The sequence below is a fragment of the Meles meles genome, chromosome 6, assembly GCF_922984935.1.
Source record: "Meles meles chromosome 6, mMelMel3.1 paternal haplotype, whole genome shotgun sequence".
Classification (NCBI taxonomy): Eukaryota; Metazoa; Chordata; class Mammalia; order Carnivora; family Mustelidae; genus Meles; species Meles meles.
This window is the reverse complement of record NC_060071.1, coordinates 137,655,162-137,677,753: the sequence shown is the minus strand read 5'-3', so window position 1 is coordinate 137,677,753 and position 22,592 is coordinate 137,655,162. Positions and strand designations below refer to the sequence as shown.

The following is a 22,592-nucleotide window of genomic DNA, read 5'->3' as shown; positions in this document are numbered from 1 at the left end:
GAAATGGTGATTATAAGAGTTCAAATTCTCAAAGTCTATAATTTAAATTATATATAGACTCTTTGCGGACTTCAGAGTCAAAACCAACTATTAACTCGGCATCTATGAAAACAACTTTTATTAACTCTTCAATGCCTTTACAAAGGCAAATTTTAGGACACTTGTTATAGAAGATGAACTAAAGAGCCAGAAGAAGCGCCTTTTTCTTTAACAGCCTCTTGTGACAGGAGGAAGATGAGGTGAGTCCAGGGTTTCTCAGCCTTGGCACCACTGACCATTTGGGCCAGATGACTGCTTCCCTGTCACGCGGGCAGCTATTGGGTGCACTGAAGGATGTTTAGTACCATCCTCAGCCTCTATGCAGATGACAGTAGCAACCACCCCTTCCAGGTTGTAACACCCAAGAATATCACCAGTGAATGCCAAATCTTTCCTGAAGGGAGCAAATTCGCCCCGGGTTGAGAACTACTCTGCTAAGAACGCATACGCTGTGCGGCGCCTGTATGGCTCAGTTGGTTAAGCGTCTGCCTTCTGCTCGGGTCATGATCCCGGGGTCCTGGGACTGAGCCCCGCATCAGGCTTCTTGCTCAGCAGGGAGCCTGCTTCTCCATCTGCCTGCCACTCCCCTTGCTTGTGCTCTCTGACAAATAAATAAAATCTTTAAAAATTAAAAAAAAAAAAGGTATACACTGGAACCAACTCTGATGACTGCTGCTTCTAGAGAGCTAGCTGGAAACTCTCTTAACGGTTAAGTGGCAAATAAAGCAGGGCGTGGGGGACTACAAAAGCTCCTAACAGAATGGGATCAAAGATGATAGGTACATGCAGAATGATGAATGCAGACATTTTAGGAAACAGGACTGGGACAGAGAACAAAGACATTGTCGAACAGGGAAATTAAAGCATCTGAGACATCATCAGACAGGGAAATTAATGGGTCTGACCAGCTCTTGGGAAGCTCAGGGTGCCAACCAACAGTCAGTGAGCTGTGCCATAAAAATACAAGCTTCAAGGAGAACTGAGTGCGCCACGAGGGTACCAACCTTGAAAGGCAGGAGACTGCGGTGCTATCATGGTCCCTGGTTTGGTCATTGGGGCAGATGAGAAGGGATCCTCGGAGGGTGTGCTGAAGGCATTGGTGATCTGTGAGCACAGAGAGCTGATACTCTCTGCCTCTCCTTCTACTTCCGGCACTGCAAGGCAAACAAAAAATGGCTCCAGACAGGAAAACTGAGTAATTCTAAAATAGAACAGTATGACACTAGGTGGCATTTTTATAATGCATACCTTATTTGTGAAAGAAAAGTCTCAACTATCAAGTGGGGCTATAAAAACAGCTTTAAAAATTGATATAAAGGGGCGCCTGGGTGGCTCAGTGGGTTAAAGCCTCTGCCTTCAGCTCGGGTCCTGGTCTCAGGGTCGGGGGATCGAGCCCCGCATCGGGCTCTCTGCTCTCTGCTTGGCAGGGAGCCTGCTTCCCCCCTCTCTCTGTCTGCCTCTCTGCCTACTTGTGATCTCTGTCAAATAAATAAATAAAATCTTCAAAAAATTGGATATAAAATGTCAACAATTCATGTACTAAGGACTATCTTGCTCCCTGCCAATCCCCAGACTTCTTTATATCCTTTCCTTTGTGAAACTACTGAGAACTTGGTGTTCTCTTTTTCTGCCAGTTAGATCTTTCTGGAAGACATTTCCAACCTGTTTGTCTCCCAACTACTTCCCAAGGTCTGGGTACAGTTCTGGAGCCACTTATTAACTCTATCAGGAAGTGGGTTAAAGTCAGGGGCAGCAGTGCAGCTCTTTTTCTCTGTAAGAAGCTACGACCATGTCATCATTCTTTTTTCCAAAGTTGCAAGTATAGGGGCACCTTGCTGGCTCAGTCGGTTAAATGTCCAACTCTTGGTTTCAGCTCATGATTTCAGGGATGTGAGACGGAGCCCTGCATCAGGCTCCATGCTGGGCGTGGAACCTGCTTATTCTCTCTCTCCCTCTCTCTTTAACCCCTTCTCCCACCTCCCCACCCCATGCTCTAAAACCAAAAACAAAAAAAACACCAAAGTAGCAAGTATATGGACTGTGATAACATGAAAAAGCAAACTGGGGCCCAGGTCTCCAGAGGCTTTGTTCTTAATAATGACTCTGGGATACTTCTACATCACTGGGGAAGCTGATAATCTGTGAACCTTTCTTTCACTCAGCTATGAAAAGAATGCTTTCCGTTTCCCATCTGCTCCAGAGGAGAACTGAAGACAAGGTCCTGAAAGCACCTGGAATTTCTGTTTTTACAGGAGCTGAGAGCTGGTAAGACCCTCAGTAATCGTCTAGTCCAACTGCTGGGTAGGTCTAGTTTCAACAGTCAAAAAACCTGAACTCTCTGAACTTTTATATACCACCAGTGGGAGTGTCTTAGTGAAACGCACCTTCCTTATATCCTGTTATGGCACTGGCTCAACATGTCTCAGAGCAAAGTAAAAAAGAGCCCGAAAAAGCACTGACCAGATCTGACACTTTAGCTCCGGATCTTATGATGAGGATAGAGCTACCAGGGCTGGCTCAGCTGTACAGGGGCCACACAAAGGCCTGTGTGGCAGTTCTGAAAGGTAATGGATATGTGTGAGCAAGCCCACTGTCTCTGATGAACAACAGCTTTTCGATTTAAACAGGAAACCCGTTTAGAGTTTCCTCTGTATGGAGCCAACGAGCCACAAGGACAATGAGCACTTATCCGTTTCTTCTGGTACATCTGACAGTAATACCATTTGAAGAGATGTGTTTCCAAAGCCTTTTAAATTAATTCTCTGTTGGGTCCCAAATGGTAGAGTAAGAATGGAAACTCGAGACCCCTGACGATTGGAAGGAGGCTGGCTGAGAGGTAGCGTACTTCCATCAGGACAAACTGCAAGCCTTGCAGCTCGGTCCCCGAGCTCCCATCATGGCTCTGTCACCTATTTGTTGAAGAGAAATGAACAATTCACGTCCCCCTGCATCAACCTTAGTAGTCTCCTAGGGGGTAATGACACAAGATACAAATAACCAGCAACCAGCCTCAGAGTGAGAGGGGTGGCTAGTCTGATGGGATTCGTGTCTCCACCGGAAGTGATGATAACGCTTCTGTGCTGGAGCACCCGTGAGTCAGGCAGATGCTGCATTACCTGCATTTTTTATGGGGAAATCAGTCTTCCTCTGCATAGTGGAAGGCAACTCGTTGATGCGCAGGGAGAGCTGGCGTTTAAAGGGTGACATCTTCTGGCTAAGAGCAGGAAATCCTCGGAAAGAGCCTTGACGGGCAAGTTGTTCAATGGGTGCGTGCCGGCGTGGGATGGCATGAGGATTGTTCGTCTCCATGGAGGCAGTGGCATCCGAAGTGGGAGAGGTGGGAGAGGACGGGGGTGGGGCAGTATTGCCAGGGGCCACTGATGAACCAACTGTCTTATCTGTTTCAGCTCAAGAAAGTCAAGAGAAAGAGGACCTTAGCAGTCTTCAAATAATTCCAGCTTATACAGTGGAGGAACTCCAAACCCTCCTAGGTCCTTTTACCCCACTCCTTCCCAATGTGTCTTTTAAAGGACAGGTTAAAAGCAGCACTCAGATCTCCTACATTTCAGACAAATAAAAGGTTTAACATCCTACTACATGTCATGGCATATCTACTAAGACACAAATATTAGATCTTTGATTCTCATGCAGGGATTCATAACTTAAGACTTGAAGACGCTGACCAAGATTTTAAACAAAACAAAACAAAAACCCAGCACCTATGAACTCCTATGTGAGGTCCTTTAAAGAATGATGATTCATAGTTTTCAATGCTTGTTCACTCGCTCTTTTGGGGAGAGAGGACCTTGGGAGTGCCAGGGACAGAAAGGTCCAAGCAAGTGTTATTTAGATTAGATGTTAAAGAATGTCACAAAGCAGTCTTTTCAAAATCATAAATAATGTGCATTTGTGGCTCATCAGAATAAAAGCATACAGAAGTGACATTTTAAACTGGATTACACCTAAATACATAACAATCTCCATGTGAGCACCAGCTGAGTTCCATTCTGGTGGTGGTAAATCTCCATCGCCTCTGCTCATAATTCTAGATGCTAGGACTCAACCACTTCAGCAGGCGCTATATGTACTAAGGAGGAGTATTTGGTGTTATTAAGGAATATGCTTCCAGTCTGAAAAATCACTGAAGCCCACTAAATAATAGCTATACATATTAAATTTTCTGATAAGAATAGCATGGTGTTTTTTATTCTTTGGTATCTGGTACAAATGTAATGTTTATAAGACATTTTTAAAAATCATAATCAAGAATTTAATTTCAAATAAAATATATATATATATTCAGGCTTAAAATTAGAGTTGTTTGAGTCAGTAGTAGACTAATGGTATTCTCTAAAATGGCTGGTTTAGAATTAAAAGGATAGAGTAAAAAAATGAGCAAGTTTTTATTAATGTAAATATTTAAACTGAATGGTTTAATTCCAAAACATTCCTCGTCGGTTTCAACTCTAGCTGTACACAAGAATGCGAAGCATTTTTCCTAAGCCCCATCACTTAGTTCTACAATACGCTCAAACCCGACTTTGGACGAGACTCCTGAATAACTTGCACAGGCATTTCTGCTATGCTGTCATGTGTACCTGAGAAAAATTCACCAACTCTGCAAAAATCGCACACTAAAGTTAACAGAGGCTTTGGGAAGAAGATAGGTTAGCTTCTCAAAATCTATGGACTTTTTCTGCTAAAGCACTAAAACACAGCTATCATCGGGTACGAAGTGCACGGCTGTGAACTCTCTGCCCGCACCTGCACCCAGCATCACCATCAGCGGGCCCCTTGCAGCCTGAACCTGGAACCTGTACTTCCTCCTTCAAGATGTAGGTCGTTGGCAGCATTTGCTTCTCATTGAGATCAGATGCATCAGAATTAGAAGTCTGTCCTAGGATGTGGATTTCTCCCATTTTTTTTTTTTTGTCACTGTTTAAATCATTTATTTGGAAGTCGATGCTCACACACTCTACTATACAAAAGTTGGAAGCTGCAACTCCCCAGTTTTGTTTTTAAACAGGGGGGTTAACAGAAGGTTTAAAAAACTTTTTTAGAGTTACAGTACCAATAACTGCAACTTAGCCTGAACCACAAATAAGTCTGTTTGTACACAAGGCAAAATGTTAGGAACTCCAGCTTAAAACTGTAATTTAACATATAATTTTATGTATCAGTCTGGCAAATTAAATGAATAAATTATCCTAAGGAATGCTCATGATCCTTCATTGTAGTGGGCACTGTGCTTTTGTGAGCAGCCCCTGAGACCTTATCAGCCAGCCAGGCTCCCTCAATGTAGCTTCTTCAAATGTCCTCTCAGCCTCCTCCCCCGCTTCCCATAATGGAAACAGTAAACACCTCAGAAGCCACAAAACAAGCCACTCTAATGGAAAGGCCTTTGTTTAGGTTTTCAGCTTTGTTCTGAAGGTCTTCATATATTACTAAGAGTTCTCTCTGACTGTGAGAAAGCTTACCCCTGTGAGCTTCCAAATGTTAACTTGCATAAATGCGAATTGTAGCAGAACAGACTGTACCTTTCTTGGCGTCTTGGATTTGTTTCATAATCTCCTCTCTTTCTGCTTGTTCGGTGGCTGTTGTAACGCGGAAGGATCCTTCTCTTGTAAAAGTGGTCCGACTGGCATCAAAAGTAGCAGTCACTCCACATTCCTTCTCCCGCTTCTGCTTCCGTTCTAAACAGGCCGCAAAAGCACAGCCTACCGCATGACTCAATCTTTCACCCTGTACATAACAGAAGGTTTAAAAAACTTTTTTAGAGTTACAGTACCAACAACTACAAATTAGCCTGGACCACAAATAAGTCTGTTTTTTACACATGGGAAAATGTTGGAAACTCCAGCTTAAAAACTGTAACTTAACATACCAATATGGCAAATTAAATGAATAAATTATCTCAGGTCATACTGATGATACTTTACTGTGGTGGGCACTGTGCTTTTGTGTGTTGCTCCAGAGACCTCCTTATCAGTCAGGCCCCCTCTGTCACTCACGTTGGTTCTGGCCGTCAGCTTAGGAGACACTACTCAAGGTCTGAATCCCTAAGTCCTGACACAAATCCTGCATTTGCCATTTAGGGGAACAGTGGTAATAGGTACCAAGCATTTCTAAGAAACTACTGGAAAGGCAGGGTAAGTTTCAGGAGGCTAAACAGACTGTCGACAGGATGTAAACTTAAAACTTTGGCTAACTAGGGGTACCTGGGTGGCTCAATGGGTTAAAGCCTCTGCCTTCAGCTCGGGTCATGATCCCTGAGTCCTGGGATTGAGGCCCCCCCCCCCCGCCCCCCCGCATCGGGCTCTCTGCTCAGCAGAGAGCCTGCTTACCCCTCTCTCTCTGCCTGCCTCCTCTGCCTACTTGTGATCTCTGTCAAATAAATAAATAAAAATCTAAAAAACAAACAAACAAAAAAACTTTGGCTAACTAAATACAACTCCAGAGACGACTCAGGAATTATGAAAAGGAAAGCTTAGCTTTCTCAGTCTCCTCTTTCCGGATGCTCCCAGCCTAAGCACCCTTCCCCATTCTAGGCCCTCATCACTTTGATGCTTTCCCCCTTACCTTCCCTATCTTCCAGCTCTCTCTTACCTCAACTCTCCCTCCCACCCACACACAGGCAGAAGTTAAAGGAGGATTTCGTCCACACTCCCTACTTATAAAGGAATTAAATAGATAAAATTGATTTGTGTGTGGGAAGAGAGGAGAGCTTGTATAAACTAAATATTGTTTTAAAGATAAACTGGATAACCTAGAGTAAATTTAAAAAACTCAATGGATTACTTTTATCAGGGTTATCTGTATTTTAAACCATGTATCTAACTGTGGAGTAAAAAGATGAGAGAGGATACAGTAACTGCTGGTACCACTAACAGTGAAAAAAGGTGTTTGCGAACAGGGAGCCCTCCGTGGAATTTTCAAAATCACAAGTACAGGCAGCTACTCCTACATATGGTTCTGAGCAACTTCCTGCATTTTATATGCCAGTATCAGATACAATAGGAAGTCATGTATGAAGTGCCTTTTGTCACATGATTATAAACTGTAAGATTTCACATAACTGCCTACTAAGAACTGACAGTTACTTTTTAGTCATCCACGAGTTTCCATCTAACTTCTTAGGAGGATGATATCAGGAGTACAGCACTGAAGCATAAAATAGGAGAGAGTACTGGAAAAATTTCAGAACCTGTCTGCATCTGAACAGCTCTATTATAAGAATAGAGCTACAGCCCAAAGAAGGTTAATTCTCCTAGGCCTAGGGCAGAAGTTCTTGAACAAAGACCCTCTCCAGGTCCCTCCATCTGCGATCCACCCAATTTTGAAAAACTCTGAGGGTGGGGTCTAACAAACTATTTTATTTTTTTGAGATTTTATTTATTTGTCAGAGAGAGAGACAGAGAGCAAGTGCACACACAAACAGGGGCAGTGGCAGGGCAGAGGGAGAAGCAGGCTGCCAGTTGAGCAAGGAGCCCAGTGTGGGACTCAATCCCAGGGCCCTGGGATGATGACCCGAGCTGAAGGCAGATGCTTAACCGACTGAGCCACCAGGCACCCAGACATCCCAGCTAACACACTGGTTTTTTTTGTTTGTTTGTTTTTAAATCTTTCTTTTTTTTAAGATTTTATTTATTTATTTGACAGAGAGAGAGATCACAAGCAGGCAGAGAGGCAGGCAGAGAGAGTGAGAGGGAAGCAGGCTCCCCGCCGAGCAGCGAGCCCGACGCGGGACTCGATCCCAGGACCCCGAGACCATGACCCGAGCCGAAGGCAGAGGCTTTAACCCACTGAGCCACCCAGGCGCCCCACACTGTTTTAACAAGCCCTCCAGGTGATCCTGATACAGGATAACCACTGGCCAAGGAGATTCAAACAGCCTGAAGGACTAGGATTTCAAAAACAGTGTTTTAATTAATGTAAGGGAACTCTTTGGATTTTGTGTAGTAATAGCAAAATACATTGCTTTGTGACTTATTGAAGTCACAGAAGAAGAAAGTGTAACTTATTTACTTCAACTCATTCTCAAAGCACTGTGTCAAACAAAGGAGGAACATTTGACAATATTAGCCACCATTTTTAGGACAGTGACCCTGTGCCAAACTCTATACTAAAAATACTTTTACTAATTTAGTCTTCACAACTGTTATCTCCATTTTATGAAAGTGGAAAGTAAGGCTTAAAGAATGTTAAATGACTTGCCACAAATCCCACAGTTACTAAGAACCAGAACTAGACCTGAAACCCAGACCTGAGTCAGAGCCTGGACTCCTAATAGTTTATATCACTGTCTCCAAGAGCTTTTTCTTTTTTTCAAATTTTATTTATTTATTTGAGAGAGCGCGCCGCATGAGCAGGGGAAAGAGCAGTAAGAGGGAGCAGCAGACTCCTGGATGAGCAGGAAGCCTGATACAGGGCTCTAACACAGGACCCTGAGATCATGACTTGAGCTGAATATCAGATGCTTAATCAACTGAGTCACCCAGGTGCCCCTCTCCAAGAGCTTTGAAAAACATTTTGGAGGGGCACCTTGGGTGGCTCAGTGGGTTGAGCCTCTCTGCCTTCGGCTCAGGTCGTGATCTCAGGGTCCTAGGATCGAGCCACGCATTGGGCTTTCTCCTGCTCCCCCCCACCCCCCGCCTGTTTGTGATCTGTCAACTAAATAAATAAATAAATAAAAGAAAAACATTTCAGTGAATTCTACAGTATGGCCACCGCTTTCCTTTCAGATAAACCCTGGAAAGAATTTACTGATTTGTAACCTTTAGGAGTGGCTATACTGCCTTATTCTGTCTGGACTTTAAAAAACTCAGTAATTACAATGATAAACTCAATGCTCTACTATAGTTAAGATCATCATTATCTGAGATATTTGTCTTTCGTTAGAATTTTGGATACTTTATGTGAAAGATGATAGGTTAATTTTTTTTTTTAAAGATTTTATTTAGTTGACAGAGTGAGAGGGCACAAGTAGGGAGAGCAGCAGCAGGAGAGGGAGAAGCAGGCTCCCCACTGAGTAGGGAGCCCAATGCGGGGCTTGATCCCAGGACCTTCGGATCATGACCTGAGCTGAAGGCAGATGCTTAATCATCTGAACCACCCAGGCACCCCTAATTATTCATTTTTAAAAAAGACTTTATTTAGATGAGCGAGAGAGTGGGGGGGGGCAACAGAAGGAGAGAGAGAGAGAAGCAGACTCCCCACTGAGCAGGGAGCCCGACGATGGGCTATCATGACCTGAGCCGAAAGCAGATGCTTAACCAACTGAGCCACCCAGGCAGCCCCAATTTCCCCCTATTTTTAATCAAAACTAAAAGTTTCTACTATGCAACAATTTCTGCAAAGTTCACTGCACTGTAATTTCAGTATATCCTTTTTTTTTTTTTTAAAGTAATCTTTACCCAACATGGGGCTTGAACTCATGACCCTGAGATCAAGAGTCCCATATGCCACAAACTGAGCCAGCTAGGCACCCCAGTATTTCTATTTTTTAATTAACTGAAAATATATCAACTCAGTTCATTCATTTGTAGTAGAATTCCTTTGCAAATACATTTATAAGCACCTTAATGCCAATGTCTTGTTTGTTTGTTTTTGTTTTGTTAGATTTTAAAAAATATTTTGAGAGATGCCTGGGTGGCTCAGTCAGTTAAGTGTCTGCTTCAGCTCAGGCCATGATCCCGGGGTCCTGGGATCGAGTCTGGCATCGGCATCGGGCTTCTTGCTCCGTGGAGAGTCTGCTTCTCCCTCTGCCTGCAGCTCTCCCTGCTTGTGCTGTCTCTGACAAAAATAAATCAAACTGTTAAAAAAAATTTATTTGAGAGACAGAGAAAGTGAGGAGAGAGAACAGGGTGAGGGACGGAGGGAGAAGCAAACTTCCTACTGAGCAAGAAGCCCATAGCGGGGCTCAATCCCAGGATTCTGGGATCATGACCCGAGACGAAGGCAGATGTCCAACCGACTGAGCCACCTAGGCATCCCTAATGCCAATATCTTCTACCTAGATGTATTAGCAAACAAAAACATGTAAGAATCTTGAAAATAGTTCTTTTTTTTATTATACTGTAAGCCAGAATATAGTACATCATTAGTTTTCGAGGTAGGTTCAACAATTCATTAGTTGCGTATAACACTCAGCGCTCATCACAACACATGCCCTCCTTAACACCCATCACCCCAGCTCTAATAATTAAAGATTTCAAGTGAAGTTTAGCAGCCACCATCACCGGAGCACTTTTACTTTCCTTTACTGACCTCGGCTCTCAGCTAATCATTTGCTCTGTGAGCTTCAGGGTCACACCTAGAGTGTGAACTGCCTGAATAAAAGGAATGAAAGTGGCTCGTTGAGGCACTTCCAAGTGCCTGTAAGATCAGGTACTTATAAAAAACTGCAGTGGGAATTGCTTAGCTGAGCCGCCCAGAGTGAGTTTGGCCAGCTGAGGCTAGTCACGATGAAGTCTGCACTGCTGGACTCACCGTGTCCTTGACAGCCATGAAGCAGTGACAGATCCAGCGCCGAGTGGTGCCGTCGCGGCATATGTAAGAGAACGCTCTATCAAAGTTCCTATCTGGGGCACAGAAAGAAACTTTTTCTATTGTCTGGTCAACTATGAGGTCCTGGAAAAAGGGAAACACAATGGAACAGAGGACTTACCAGGTTATTCAAGGTTCTCAGAATAAACACGGATGCTCATTTCACAATATAGAGTCCCTAAAACTAAAGCATCAAGACTATGAAATAGCAAGATCTGAGGCCAGCAGTCTGAATACTAAGAATTTGATGAAGAAGAGATCCCAAGAGGCACTTTGTCCAGATGCCTTTCTCACTTCATCTTTATGTTCTAAAACAGATGCTTGCTGATTTTATCTTTATCACAGTACATTGCATGTTCAATTTGATAATATATGTAAATCAACAAATTCCATCCAATTTCCATATAGTTTACATTGACTTAGTGATCATTTGATTTTGAGTATGACTTTGTATACTTGCTGAATGGCATTGTATCTACACAGTATAAACATTACACAAAATGTTTTTTAAAATCTTGAGGCTCTTCTATGTGATACTCCCATAGCCCAGAATCCCTAGATGCTGAGGTGGGGCTGCAAATGCTCAAAAAAATGACTTTTAAAAAATGGCTTTTATAAAGCATTACTATGAGAATTTCTGTTGCTCCACAAACTTGCCAGCCAATTTTTAAAAATTCTGCAACTTTGGTGGCTCATTATGATTTTATTTTTCATAACCTTGATTATTATGAATTTCCTCTTTAGCAATATACTTCTTCAAGTCTTTTGGATTGTCTGTCATTTTTCTTATTGACATGTACGAATTCTTTACATATTATAAATATGAGCCCTTTATAGATTGTACACATTGCAAAACTTCTTTTCCATTCATGATGGGTCCAAGGGTGAAAAGCCACCAATTACTATTATCACTGAAGTGGAAAGAACCAAACTAATTAATGCCAGTGCTATACGTAGCCACCAGGGGGCAATATCACCTATGAACTGGTATAAAACAAAAACTGCCTCCACGTACATTTCATCCAAAACACTAAAGAAAACTATACAAGTTCTTAACAATAAGCTAATTAAGATGATTATGGTTTCCAATAATAGTAATAATGTACATTTAAGACTATCACTTCCTCTGAACTTAAAAAAAAAGGGGGGCCCTCAGATGAAGGTCAAAAGAACTAATGTAACTGTAATAGTCATACCTAAAATGTATCAGGTAAGTTACCCATCAAAACTGCTCTTTAGCTGCCAGACTGTCTCTCCCTTTCAGTGACATAAGTTTTTTGAAAAATTGCCTTCTTGTTAAAATTTCTCCAGACTTGAGGTCTCTTAGGAAATTTAAATTAATGATTAAATGTGCTTATATAAGACTTAATGCTCTCTAATGTCAGAGTCTCTGTCTCCGTTCTTCTTCAGGCATGTAGGATCACTTTTTTTCAAATGCAAAATGCCATCTCTGATATAAGATATTGTGTAGATTCTAAGTGTTAACCAAATGAGCCATTTACTAGTCCATAAGATTTTGCTTAAATTGGCTTTTTTAAGTTAAACAGTAGGTTAATCATTTCAAATATCACTTTCTAAGACTATAGTTCCCTTTATTAAGGAACAAGAAGATATTTCAGATGTGGTCTTTTTTTTAAAACTTTGGTAAAAGGTCATTATATTTTACATCAAATTTTTGGAAGTAAACATTTTCTTAAAATGTATAAGAACAAAATCCTAACATTAAATGCAAATGTTTACTACACTAAACATGCTGTTATGTAGAGCAAAATGTTGTGAGAATTCTGTTTTTCACAAGGTTGAATGAATAACTGAATTTGTTTTCTGAACACTAGTATCTCCAAAGACTTTGGACAAAGTGGAAGGATACAGAGTGACAACAGCAGCTTAACGGCATTATATTTTATCATTAGGGATTTAAAAAAAATGAACAGTAACATTCACACTTATAAAATTTTTACCTTGGTTTTCTCATCCACAACTCTCAGTCCATCTGCTGATACCCACAGGACTGCTTTAACTGCTTTCTTTCCAGTCTTTTAAAGAGAAAGCAAAAAGGAAGGGGGGGAGACACAAACATACGTAACATTAAAAAAAAAAAAGGTCATCTTCCATAGAAAACATTGACGTCTGCCTTCCAAAAGTCACAAGTACAGATGGAGTCCAAGTTCAGGAGGGGTGCCCAAAGCCAGATACTCAAACCAAACTGCAGAAACATTCAGGAAAAAACAAGCCAAAACCATTATTTTAGAAACACAATGCAAAACAATAAGATAAAATTAAGTAAAGGGGAAAGGACAGGTGGATTCAAAACCAAGATTATCACATTCCATAAAGGGCAAAGAATTCATAAGTAGATTCTTCACCCCTTTAAAAAGTCAACCAAGAAAACCAAGAGTCAGATAAATATGAAATACATAAGGAGTTACACCACAAGTAGCTTCTACAAATGTATTTACTGTAAAAAGTAATACACAGGTCTAAACTGAGATGTTGACCTATCCTTTGACTCATAATGCATATAGCAGAACCGCGGTCATCTGAAATTTTCATGTTAAACACCCAAGAAGTCTTCATTATTCCTTTAACAATCTTTAAAGACCATTATTTCTTCTGTCAGGATTAACACAGGGCTCATGTAGTTTTTAATTTGATACTAAATGCATGGAGACATTTTGGGGACATAGGAGGATTAAAAAACTTGAAAAATACTAATATTATTACATGAATTCTTTTTATTGGCTGAGAAAAGACTTCTTTTGGCACACAAGAATCATGTGAGAATAAGCTGATGTACGCTTTCTCCTGTGATGGAATGAAAATGGGAGAGTGGGACTTTGTAATAGTAATTTAACAGCTTCCTGTCTCTTCAACTGCTTTAAAGATACAAGCAAAATAAAACAAAAGCAAAATAAACGCTAAGAATAGGTATCAGATTATAAAAAGTATAAATCAAAAGGAACCTGGTAGTAAAACTGCAGCAGAAGCCTGTAGAAGGGACAGAAGAGGGTCAAGAAGTATCTACCACTCTCCTCTGCATGTGTCCAAGCTCAGTGTTCCTCCATATTTGTTTAAATGAACTGTGTACTCCCCTCCAGGCTCATCATCTCCACCATCACCAGGCATTTGGTAAGAGGCTATTACATGCCAAGCAGTGAAAACAGTCCACTGACAGGCAACACTTTGATAAACAAAAAATAAATAATATAATACAGTAGTTAAGTGTTATAGTAGAGCTGCAAACAATGTATGATGTCAGAAAGGAGGCATGGTCAAATCTAACTGTGGAATCAGGAAGGTTATTCAGAGGAGAAGATCAAAGTAGGTACTGAAGTAATTTTTCTAGATGCAGAAGGTAGGGGAAGGGGGGTAGGGGAGTGACAGAGGTAGTGGATATGATAGGCAGCAGCAGCAGCATAGGACACGGAAGCAAGCAACGTGGCAAATTTGCACTCCATAAATACTTCAGTATGACTCAAGAGTAGGATGGGTGAGTAAGGAGCAGTGGGAGATAGAGTAGGAAAGGCTAGTCACGGAGGGCCATGTATGCTTACTGAAGAATTCTATCTTAATTTTGTGGGCAATTAGGAGCTACTAAACGAATTTTTTTTAAAGATTTTATTTATTTATTTGACAGAGAGATCCCAAGTAGGCAAAAGACAGGCAGAGAGAGTGTGGGAAGCAGGCTCCCCGCTGAGCAGAGAGCCCGATGCGGGGCTCGATCCCAGGATCCTGAGATCATGACCTGAGCTGAAGGCAGAGGCTCAACCCACTGAGCCACCCAGGCGCCCCTACTAAACGAATTTTTAAATGCATATTTAAAACATCACTGTGGCAGCAGTGTAGATGGACTGGAAAAAGACCGACAGGAGGCAGAACAACCACAATATGATTCGAGATGATAGAAAATGAGGGTTAAGCTCTCTTCATTGAGAAAAGGATAGAAATGAGAGAGTTTTAAATGGAAAACACAAGGGAGAAGTCAGAAAATGCCTCTCAGATTCCTGGCATGGGTAATTAGGGAGAGAAAGTACTACAACTAAGAGAAGAGAAGAAATGCAGAAGTAAGTTTAAGGGGGGAAGAATAAGAGTTCAGTTTTAGATAAGCAAGTTTGCAATGCCTATGCAATATCCAGGTAGAGATGTCTAACAAGTAATTGGATACATAGATCTGAAGCTCAGCAGAGAATTCTAAGATGGAATTTTAGTTTTGGGAAACATCAATCATGGGAGTAGTAAGAAGACCAAGGACAGGAGAGATGATCAACAAATAACCGGGAGAAGATGAGTCTTTGAAATATTAGAAAAGGAAAAACCAAAAAAGACAGGAGAACAGAGAGACTAGGGTTACTGAAACTAAGGGAGAAGGGTTTCAAGAAGTAGTGGGGGTCCAAAATATCAAATGTTTCAAAGTGATCAAGCAAGAAAAGATGTGCAAAGTGTCCACTGGATTTAGCAATGAAGATGTGGTAGAGTGATAAAGCTTGTAATGGTTGATTTTATGTGTCAAATTGGCTAGGCTATGACTGCACAGGTTTTTGTTTGTTTTTGTCAAACAGCAGTCTAGATGTTGCTTTGAATATATTTTGTAGATGTGATTAACATTTACAATCAGTTGACTATAGATAAAGGAGATTACCCTTGATAATATGGGTGGGCTTTGTCCTATCTGTTGAAGACTTTAAGGGTTAAAAACAGGTTTTCCTGGGACACCTGGGTGGCTCAGTTGGTTAAGCAGCTGCCTTCGGCTCAGGTCATGATCCCAGCGTCCTGGGATCGAGTCCCACATCGGGCTCCTTGCTCGGCAGGGAGCCTGCTTCTCCCTCTGCCTCTGCCTGCCACTCTGTCTGCCTGTGCTTGCTCGCTCTCTCTCTCTCTCTCTGACAAATAAATAAATAAAATCTAAAAAAAAAAAAAAAAAAAAAAAAAAAAAAAAAAAAAAAAAAAAAACAGGTTTTCCTAAGAAGAAATTCTGCCTCAAGTCTCTGACATAGAAATTCTGCCTGAGCTTCTAGACTGCTGGCTGGCCCTACAGATTTCAGACTTGCCAGCCCCAGTAATGGCATGAGCCAATTCTTAAGTCCCTCCCTCTCTCTATATGTATAGACAGATACCTAAATGTATACACATACATATGTGTGTACACACACACACACACACACACACACACACACACAGAAACAGATGGTGGTGGTTCTGTTTCTCTGGAGGTCCTGACTAATACTAAGTCAGACTAGGATAAGTTGAAAAGTAAAAGGCAGGGCGCCTGGGTGGCTCAGTGGGTTAAGCCGCTGCCTTCGGCTCAGGTCATGATCTCAGGGTCCTGGGATCGAGGCCCACATCGGGCTCTCTGCTCGGCAGGGAGCCTGCTTCCCTCTCTCTCTCTGCCTGCCTCTCTGCCTACTTGTGATCTCTCTCTCTCGCTGTCAAATAAATAAATAAAATCTTAAAAAAAAAAAAAAAGAAAAGTAAAAGGCAGGAAGTATCTGTAAATATTACTCTCTTTAAAAAGCTTTCCTAAGCGTTTGGGCAGCAAAAGATACCATCAGCATAATGAAAGCGCAACCTACTGAATGGGAGAAGATATGTGCAAATGATATTATCTGATAAGGGGTTAATATCCAAAATACATGGAAAGAATTTATACAACTCAACACCAAAACCCCAAATAATCTGATTAGAAATGAGCTGAGGGCTTAAAAGGACACTTTTCTAAAGAAGACATACAGAAAGCCAAAAGACACATAAAAAGATGATCCACATCACTAATTATCAGGGAGATGCAAATCAAAACCACAATGAGATATCAGAAGGGCTGGAATCAAAAAGACAAAAAGTAACAAGTGTTGGTGAGGAGGCAGAGAAAAAGGAACCCTCATGCACTGTTGGTGGGGATGCAAACTGGTGCAGCCACTGTGGAAAGTAGCACGGCGGTTCCTCAAAAAATTAAGAGAACCATCATAAGATCCAGCAATGCCACTACAGGGTATTTACCCAAAGAAAATGAAAACACTAATTTGAAAAGATACATGCACTCCCACATTTATTACAGCATTATCTATAATAGCCAAGACATGGAAGCAGCCCATGTCCATCAATAGATGAATGGATAAAGAAGAGATAAGATACACACACACAATGGAATGTTACTTTGCCACAAAAAACAACAAGGTCTTGTTGTATGTGACAACATGGATACACATACAGGGTATTTTGCTAAGTGAAATAAGTCAGACAGAGAAAGACAAATACTATATGATTTCACTTATACGTGGAATTCCAAAAATAAAACAAATGGCAGAAAGAGATCCATAAATACAGAAAACAAACTGATGATCAACAGAGGGGAAGAGGATGAGGGCCTGGACAAAACGGGTAAACGGGAGTGGGAGATACAGGTTATGGAATGAGTTAGTCACAGGATAAAAGGTGCAGCGCAGGGAATATAGTCAACGGTACTGTAACAGCGCAGTAACAGATTGTAGCTACGCCTGTGGTGAGCACAGCTTAACGTAGAGATTTGCTGAACCACTGTGATGCACACCTGAAACTCAATAACACTGTGTGTCAGCTATACTTCAATGAAACACAATTTAAAAGTTGAAAAAAAAGTTATAGAAAGGTGCTGGAACCCAGCAGCCACAAAGTAGTGGGTACCTTTACAGAACACGTCAGAGTGGGGCTCGGACAGCCACCTTTGGCTCTTGCACCCAACCAGATGATTTGCCTTCAGACTCTGAGCCTTCAAAACACTTCACTTGATTTTTCTTTTAAGATTTTATTTTTAAGTAATCTCTACACCCAACATGGGGCTCAAAACCCACAACCCCGAGATCAAGAGTCGCACCCTCCACTGACAGAGCCAGCCAGGTGTGCTACACTCCCCTTGATCTTTATTTGTACTGGTCCAGGGTCCTGAGTCAAGAAAGCTCATAAGGCAGCTTTGACTAAAGATGATTTCCTTATTTGGTTAAGAAATTCTCCTTTCAGGGGCACCTGGGTGGCTCAGTGGGTTAAGCCTCTGCCTTCAGCTCAGGTCATGATCTCAGGGTCCTGGGATCGAGCCCCGCATCGGACTCTCTGCTCAGCGGGGAGCCTGCTTCCTCCTCTCTCTGCCTGCCTCTCTGCTTACTCGTGATCTCTCTCTGTCAAATAAATAAATAAATCTTTAAAAAAAAAAAAAAAAAGAAATTCTCCTTCAAAAAGACATGAAGAAACAGTATCACAAAGATTATTACTTTGACAATTGGAGAATAAATCTGTAGATGAAAACAAGGAAAAGGCATCTCAGATGCAAACAGCTGAGACTGCTTTTAAAAGGAACCTTAGGGGCGCCTGGGTGGCTCAGTGGTTTAAGCCGCTGCCTTCGGCTCAGGTCATGATCTCAGGGTCCTGGGATCGAGTCCCGCATCGGGCTCTCTGCTCGGCAGGGAGCCTGCTTCCCTCTCACTCTCTCTGCCTGCCTCTCTGCCTACTTGTGATCTCTCTCTGTCATAAATAAATAAAATCTTTAAAAAAAAAATAAAAGGAACCTTAGTCTTTTAAAGGATATAGAAGCCGCAGAGAAGAGTTTCCAGACCCAGAATGACCCAATTCCACCACCAAAGGTGGTTTCTCTTGAGACTCTTCACTGGGCATCAAAAGAGTATACTCTCAAATGGGATCAGTTTCTTTTAGGAAGAGCACCATATCCTACTGGTGCTGAAAATGAAAATGACACAGAAAGTACCATTCAAGATGAGGCGCAGTGGTAACTTCTTCACACACTCCTTCAAAAAACCTATTTAGTACAGTTGAATATTAAAGAATATGTATGTCATTTCCAGAACTTTAAGAATCAAAAGGCTCATATTGTCCCATTACCTCCTCAAGGACAATGAAGATAGGAGAATCTACTGACAAGTCTCAGGTCAGACTTTGAGACTTTGAGACTCACTACTGCTTCACGGTCATGAATTTGCTTTCTTCCAAAGCTATGGAAGTGTTAAGAGCGAATACTGAAAGGTGGACTATTTATTAAATAAGTCACGAAATGAAAAAAAACTATGGTAAAAAATAAGTTTTTCTAAAAAAAGAAGGAGAGCCATAGGGCAATGGGGGACAGGCAGAGGATCAAGTGAGATCTTTAAGAATTATGATAAACTAGCATGATATACTAGAGACAGAATGGGCTTTGGTATAAGATAAGAAGTCTGAATTCAGTGCCACTATTCATAAGCTAAGCAAGTTGTGGAGCCCTCTGAGCTTCCATTTCTTCATCTGTAAAGTATCTGTAGGATTGGTAAAAGGATCAGAGATACATACAGTACTTGAAATTGAAAGAGGGTAATAAGGAACTGGTAGCCATTTATCATCAACAGTAACTTTAAAAAACTTTTAAAAACTTCTCCCAACAAAGTGAAGCTTCTTGAAAGACACACTTTGAACAAGGACAGATCATGCTTACATGATGAGTGAGAAAAGCCAGTAGAGAATGGAGACTGAAGGCCTGAGAAGGAGAAAGCCCTCTAGGAGGTGGGATGGGGTAGGATGGGATGGGATGGGATGGGGCTAGAATACACGTTTTAGACGGGAAGAGGGATGTCCCTTCCGTGAAATGGAGTGATAGAGTGAAGCTGAAGTGAAATGACACAGATTTGTAAAGGAGTGAGTGGCAAGTTGAGGAAGTTCACTCTGGAGACAAAAATTCATCTGCAAAGGAGAGATAACCTGCTTTACTTTGCTGGGGAGAGGACGGTCGACAGGCAAAGTGAGATGGTCAACACGTATGAGAGCAGTATAGGGGCTGCACAGCATAGTAACTCAGAGCATCAACTCTGGAACCAGGCTGTTGTCTAGGTTTGAATTCTGGTTCTGCCACTTACTAGTATGACCAAGGGCACATTACTTCTCTAAGCTTCAATATCCACACCTACGTAATGATGTTAATTTCACATACCTCATGGGATGATTATGAGAATAAAAGAAGTTGATACATGTAAAAGGTTTAGAACCAGGGTGGTCATATAATGTACTGTCCAAACTGGACCCTCTGGAAGTGAAAGGGGGCACTATTAAAACCCAGAAACAGGTGTTATACTGGGACTATTACAGACAAACTGGGGCTGTAGTTACCCCATCGCCAAGACCAACTGCCCATATTTAACCAACTCTTATGCAGCATGGAGTATTTTGCTACAAGGAAACCTCCATGATGGCCAGGTTTTCCACCTTTATTGTTCACTGCGGTATCCTCGGATGCCTGCACAGCACAGGAGTTTAAGAAGTATTTCTTGAGGGGCGCCTGGGTGGCTCAGTGGCTTAAGCCGCTGCCTTCGGCTCAGGTTATGATCTCAGGGTCCTGGGATCGAGCCCCGCATCGGGCTCTCTGCTCCGCAGGGAGCCTGCTTCCCTTCCTCTCTCTCTGCCTGCCTCTCTGCCTACTTGTGATCTCTCTCTCTGTCAAATGAATAAATAAAATCTTCAAAAAAAAAAAAAAAGTATTTCTTGAAGGAATAAATTTGCCAAATATCTATTGTAGGGGATACAAGACAGTTGATCAGTGACACAGAAGACTGCCAAATGGCACTGCAAATCCTGGTAAGGAACTGATATTCGCAGCTTCATCAATCTATTCATTGTGCAATTGTTGCCTGCAGTGTTCAGCATCGGAGGCAACGGACAGGACTAATTCCAGATTGGGAGAATGAAAATGGAAAAAAAAAAAAGGTTATTTGATTATTGATTCATTTTAAAAAGTTTTTATTTAAGTAATGTCTACATCTAATGTGATCTCATGACCCCGAGATCAAGAGTTGCAGGCTCACCTGACTGAGCCAGCCAGGTGCACTTCAAAGGTCATTTCTGAATGGAACTGTTCCTCATTTAGTCTCCTTACCATATAGAGCCAAACAGACATTTTCTTGGTCCAATTATATAGCTATGAAAACATCTTTGCTTTTTGAGGTATATCTACATAATAAATTTTATGGTGTTGTACTAATGTACCACTGAGGCACTGTACTTGTCATATTTCGTGGCCTTTGATTTTCTAACTGGGGGAAGAAAACAGATAATATGAATTCTTCTTGCATTTGTTCCTACTTTGAGGGCTGATTCTTAGATGTCACAACAGTCGGCCACAATATAGTTCCACAATATACTTCCAACAGGTATTGAGATATTAACACTCAAAGATACCTGCAGTTAAATTCAAGTCAGACTTCATCATACAAATTCTACAGTAGCAATGCTCCTTCCTGTTTGTGCCCTTTACAGTCTTTCATTCCAATCACATCAACTAAGGTTCTTAAGCACTTTTCAGAAAATGATAAAAGTCATAGAAGATGAAAGTTTTTGCTTTTGTTTACCTTAAAACTGTCTATTTAAGCCAATATCTTAGGAAATAAGTTGGAGCTAACAAAAAGACTGAAATATAAAGCTAACCCAGAGTAAGTATGAAATATAGGATTTAGGTACATCTTAGTGACACAAATACCTCTTTACAAAAAAAGACTACATAATACTTCAGAAACTAATAAAATGTAGTAGCTAGGGTAATGCAGATGTGAGACATGAAGAATTATTTCATCACTTGTTCCAACACTTTTTTTTTTTTAAAGATTTTATTTATTTATTTGACAGAGAGAGACAGCAAGAGAGGGAACACAACCAAGGGGAGTGTGAGAGGGAGAAGCAGGCTTCCTGCTGAGCAGGGAGCCCGATGCGGGGCTCGATCCCAGAACCCTGGGATCGTCGCCTGAGCCAAAGGCGGATGCTTAATGCTGAGCCACCCCTCTGCCTTCGACTCAGGTCATGATCTCAGGGTCCTTGGATCGAGCCCCTCACTGGGCTCTCTGCTCAACAGGGAGCCTGCTTCCCCCCCATCTCTACCTGCCTCTGTCTACTTGTGATCTCTCTCTCTGTCAAATAAATAAATAAAATCTTTAAAAAAAGAAAGTAATTTTTCGGTTATAGGTAGAATTCACACTGACTAGTTAATTATGAAAAACACAGTTTTACAACAAAAAGGAAACCACTTATTCTTCAAGGAAAGAAGACAGATTTAACACAGACAGAACTTCAATAACTTCGAATTTAAACTGGTAGAATCTGAAAAGGATCAGGCTAACCTATGAGTGAAAGAAGATAAATGTCCAATATAAATGAGCTAGTAACCACTCAACTCTCTATATATCCAACTTAGAATTTTAAAATTAACAACTTCCATAAACACCTCTCATTTTGGGCAGACAAAAACCAATACAGAAATCAATCAGGCTCTGACACTGGAGAAAATGAAAGCAGGTAGTGGATCTATTACAAATTGCTGAATTAGTAAACTTGTACTTGCAAGTAAGAGAAGAGCACAGCTAATCTTCCAATGAAAACATCAGTGAAGAAACATAAAATAGTTGCAAAAATGACACAGGAACAGCAACTTTAGCTCAGTACACTGAAAGATCACCTTCCCTTAAGTATAAGAGGTATTCACAATAAAAGGCAATTGAAATAATTACAATAAAGAATCTGATCTCCCTACCTATCCCCAAAGTTTTGTTTTTGTTTTTTAAAGTAGATCCCGCTTAAATCAGAAATTGGCAGACTTTTTCTATGAAGGACCAGATATCAAACATTTAAAGCTTTGCAAGTTATAAGTCTATGTTATAACTACTGAACTCTGCCATTGTAGCACAAAAGGAGACAGACAATATATAAACAAATGGACACAGCTTTGTTCTAGTAAAGCTTTATTTACAAGAAGAGTGGGCCATAGTTTGCCAACCTTCGATGTAAATCTTCATAATCCCTGGAAATGAACATTAATTAAATCTTTTTGGAAAGACAATTTATTATACTGAAATAACAGACCCATTTGAAATTATGCCCCTGAATTATTCTTTCTTTTCTTCCTTCCCTCCTTCCTTCCTCTTTCCCTCTTTTCTTTTTCTCCTCTTCCTTCCCCTCCTCCTCCTCCTCCTCCTGCTCTTTTAAACAAATATGCTTATATGCTATCTAATGTTTTAAAC

At 41.2% G+C, this 22,592-nt stretch overlaps 1 protein-coding gene across 8 annotated transcripts in view; it reads right to left on the bottom strand.

The window, feature by feature from the left end:
* NUMB (NUMB endocytic adaptor protein) overlaps nucleotides 1-22,592 on the bottom strand; it is a 191,274-nt gene that overhangs the window by 4,952 nt on the left and 163,730 nt on the right. For 7 of the 8 annotated variants that reach the window (XM_046009246.1, XM_046009252.1, XM_046009245.1 and 4 more), the window contains 5 exons: nucleotides 12,546-12,620; nucleotides 10,528-10,668; nucleotides 5,577-5,781; nucleotides 3,156-3,446; nucleotides 1,044-1,193 (listed from right to left, as the gene is read on the bottom strand). In XM_046009246.1, coding sequence (XP_045865202.1) covers nucleotides 1,044-1,193; nucleotides 3,156-3,446; nucleotides 5,577-5,781; nucleotides 10,528-10,668; nucleotides 12,546-12,620 — 862 coding nt within the window. The remainder of the gene's footprint in view (nucleotides 1-1,043; nucleotides 1,194-3,155; nucleotides 3,447-5,576; nucleotides 5,782-10,527; nucleotides 10,669-12,545; nucleotides 12,621-22,592) is intronic. The other variant, XM_046009250.1, reaches the window with a different exon arrangement.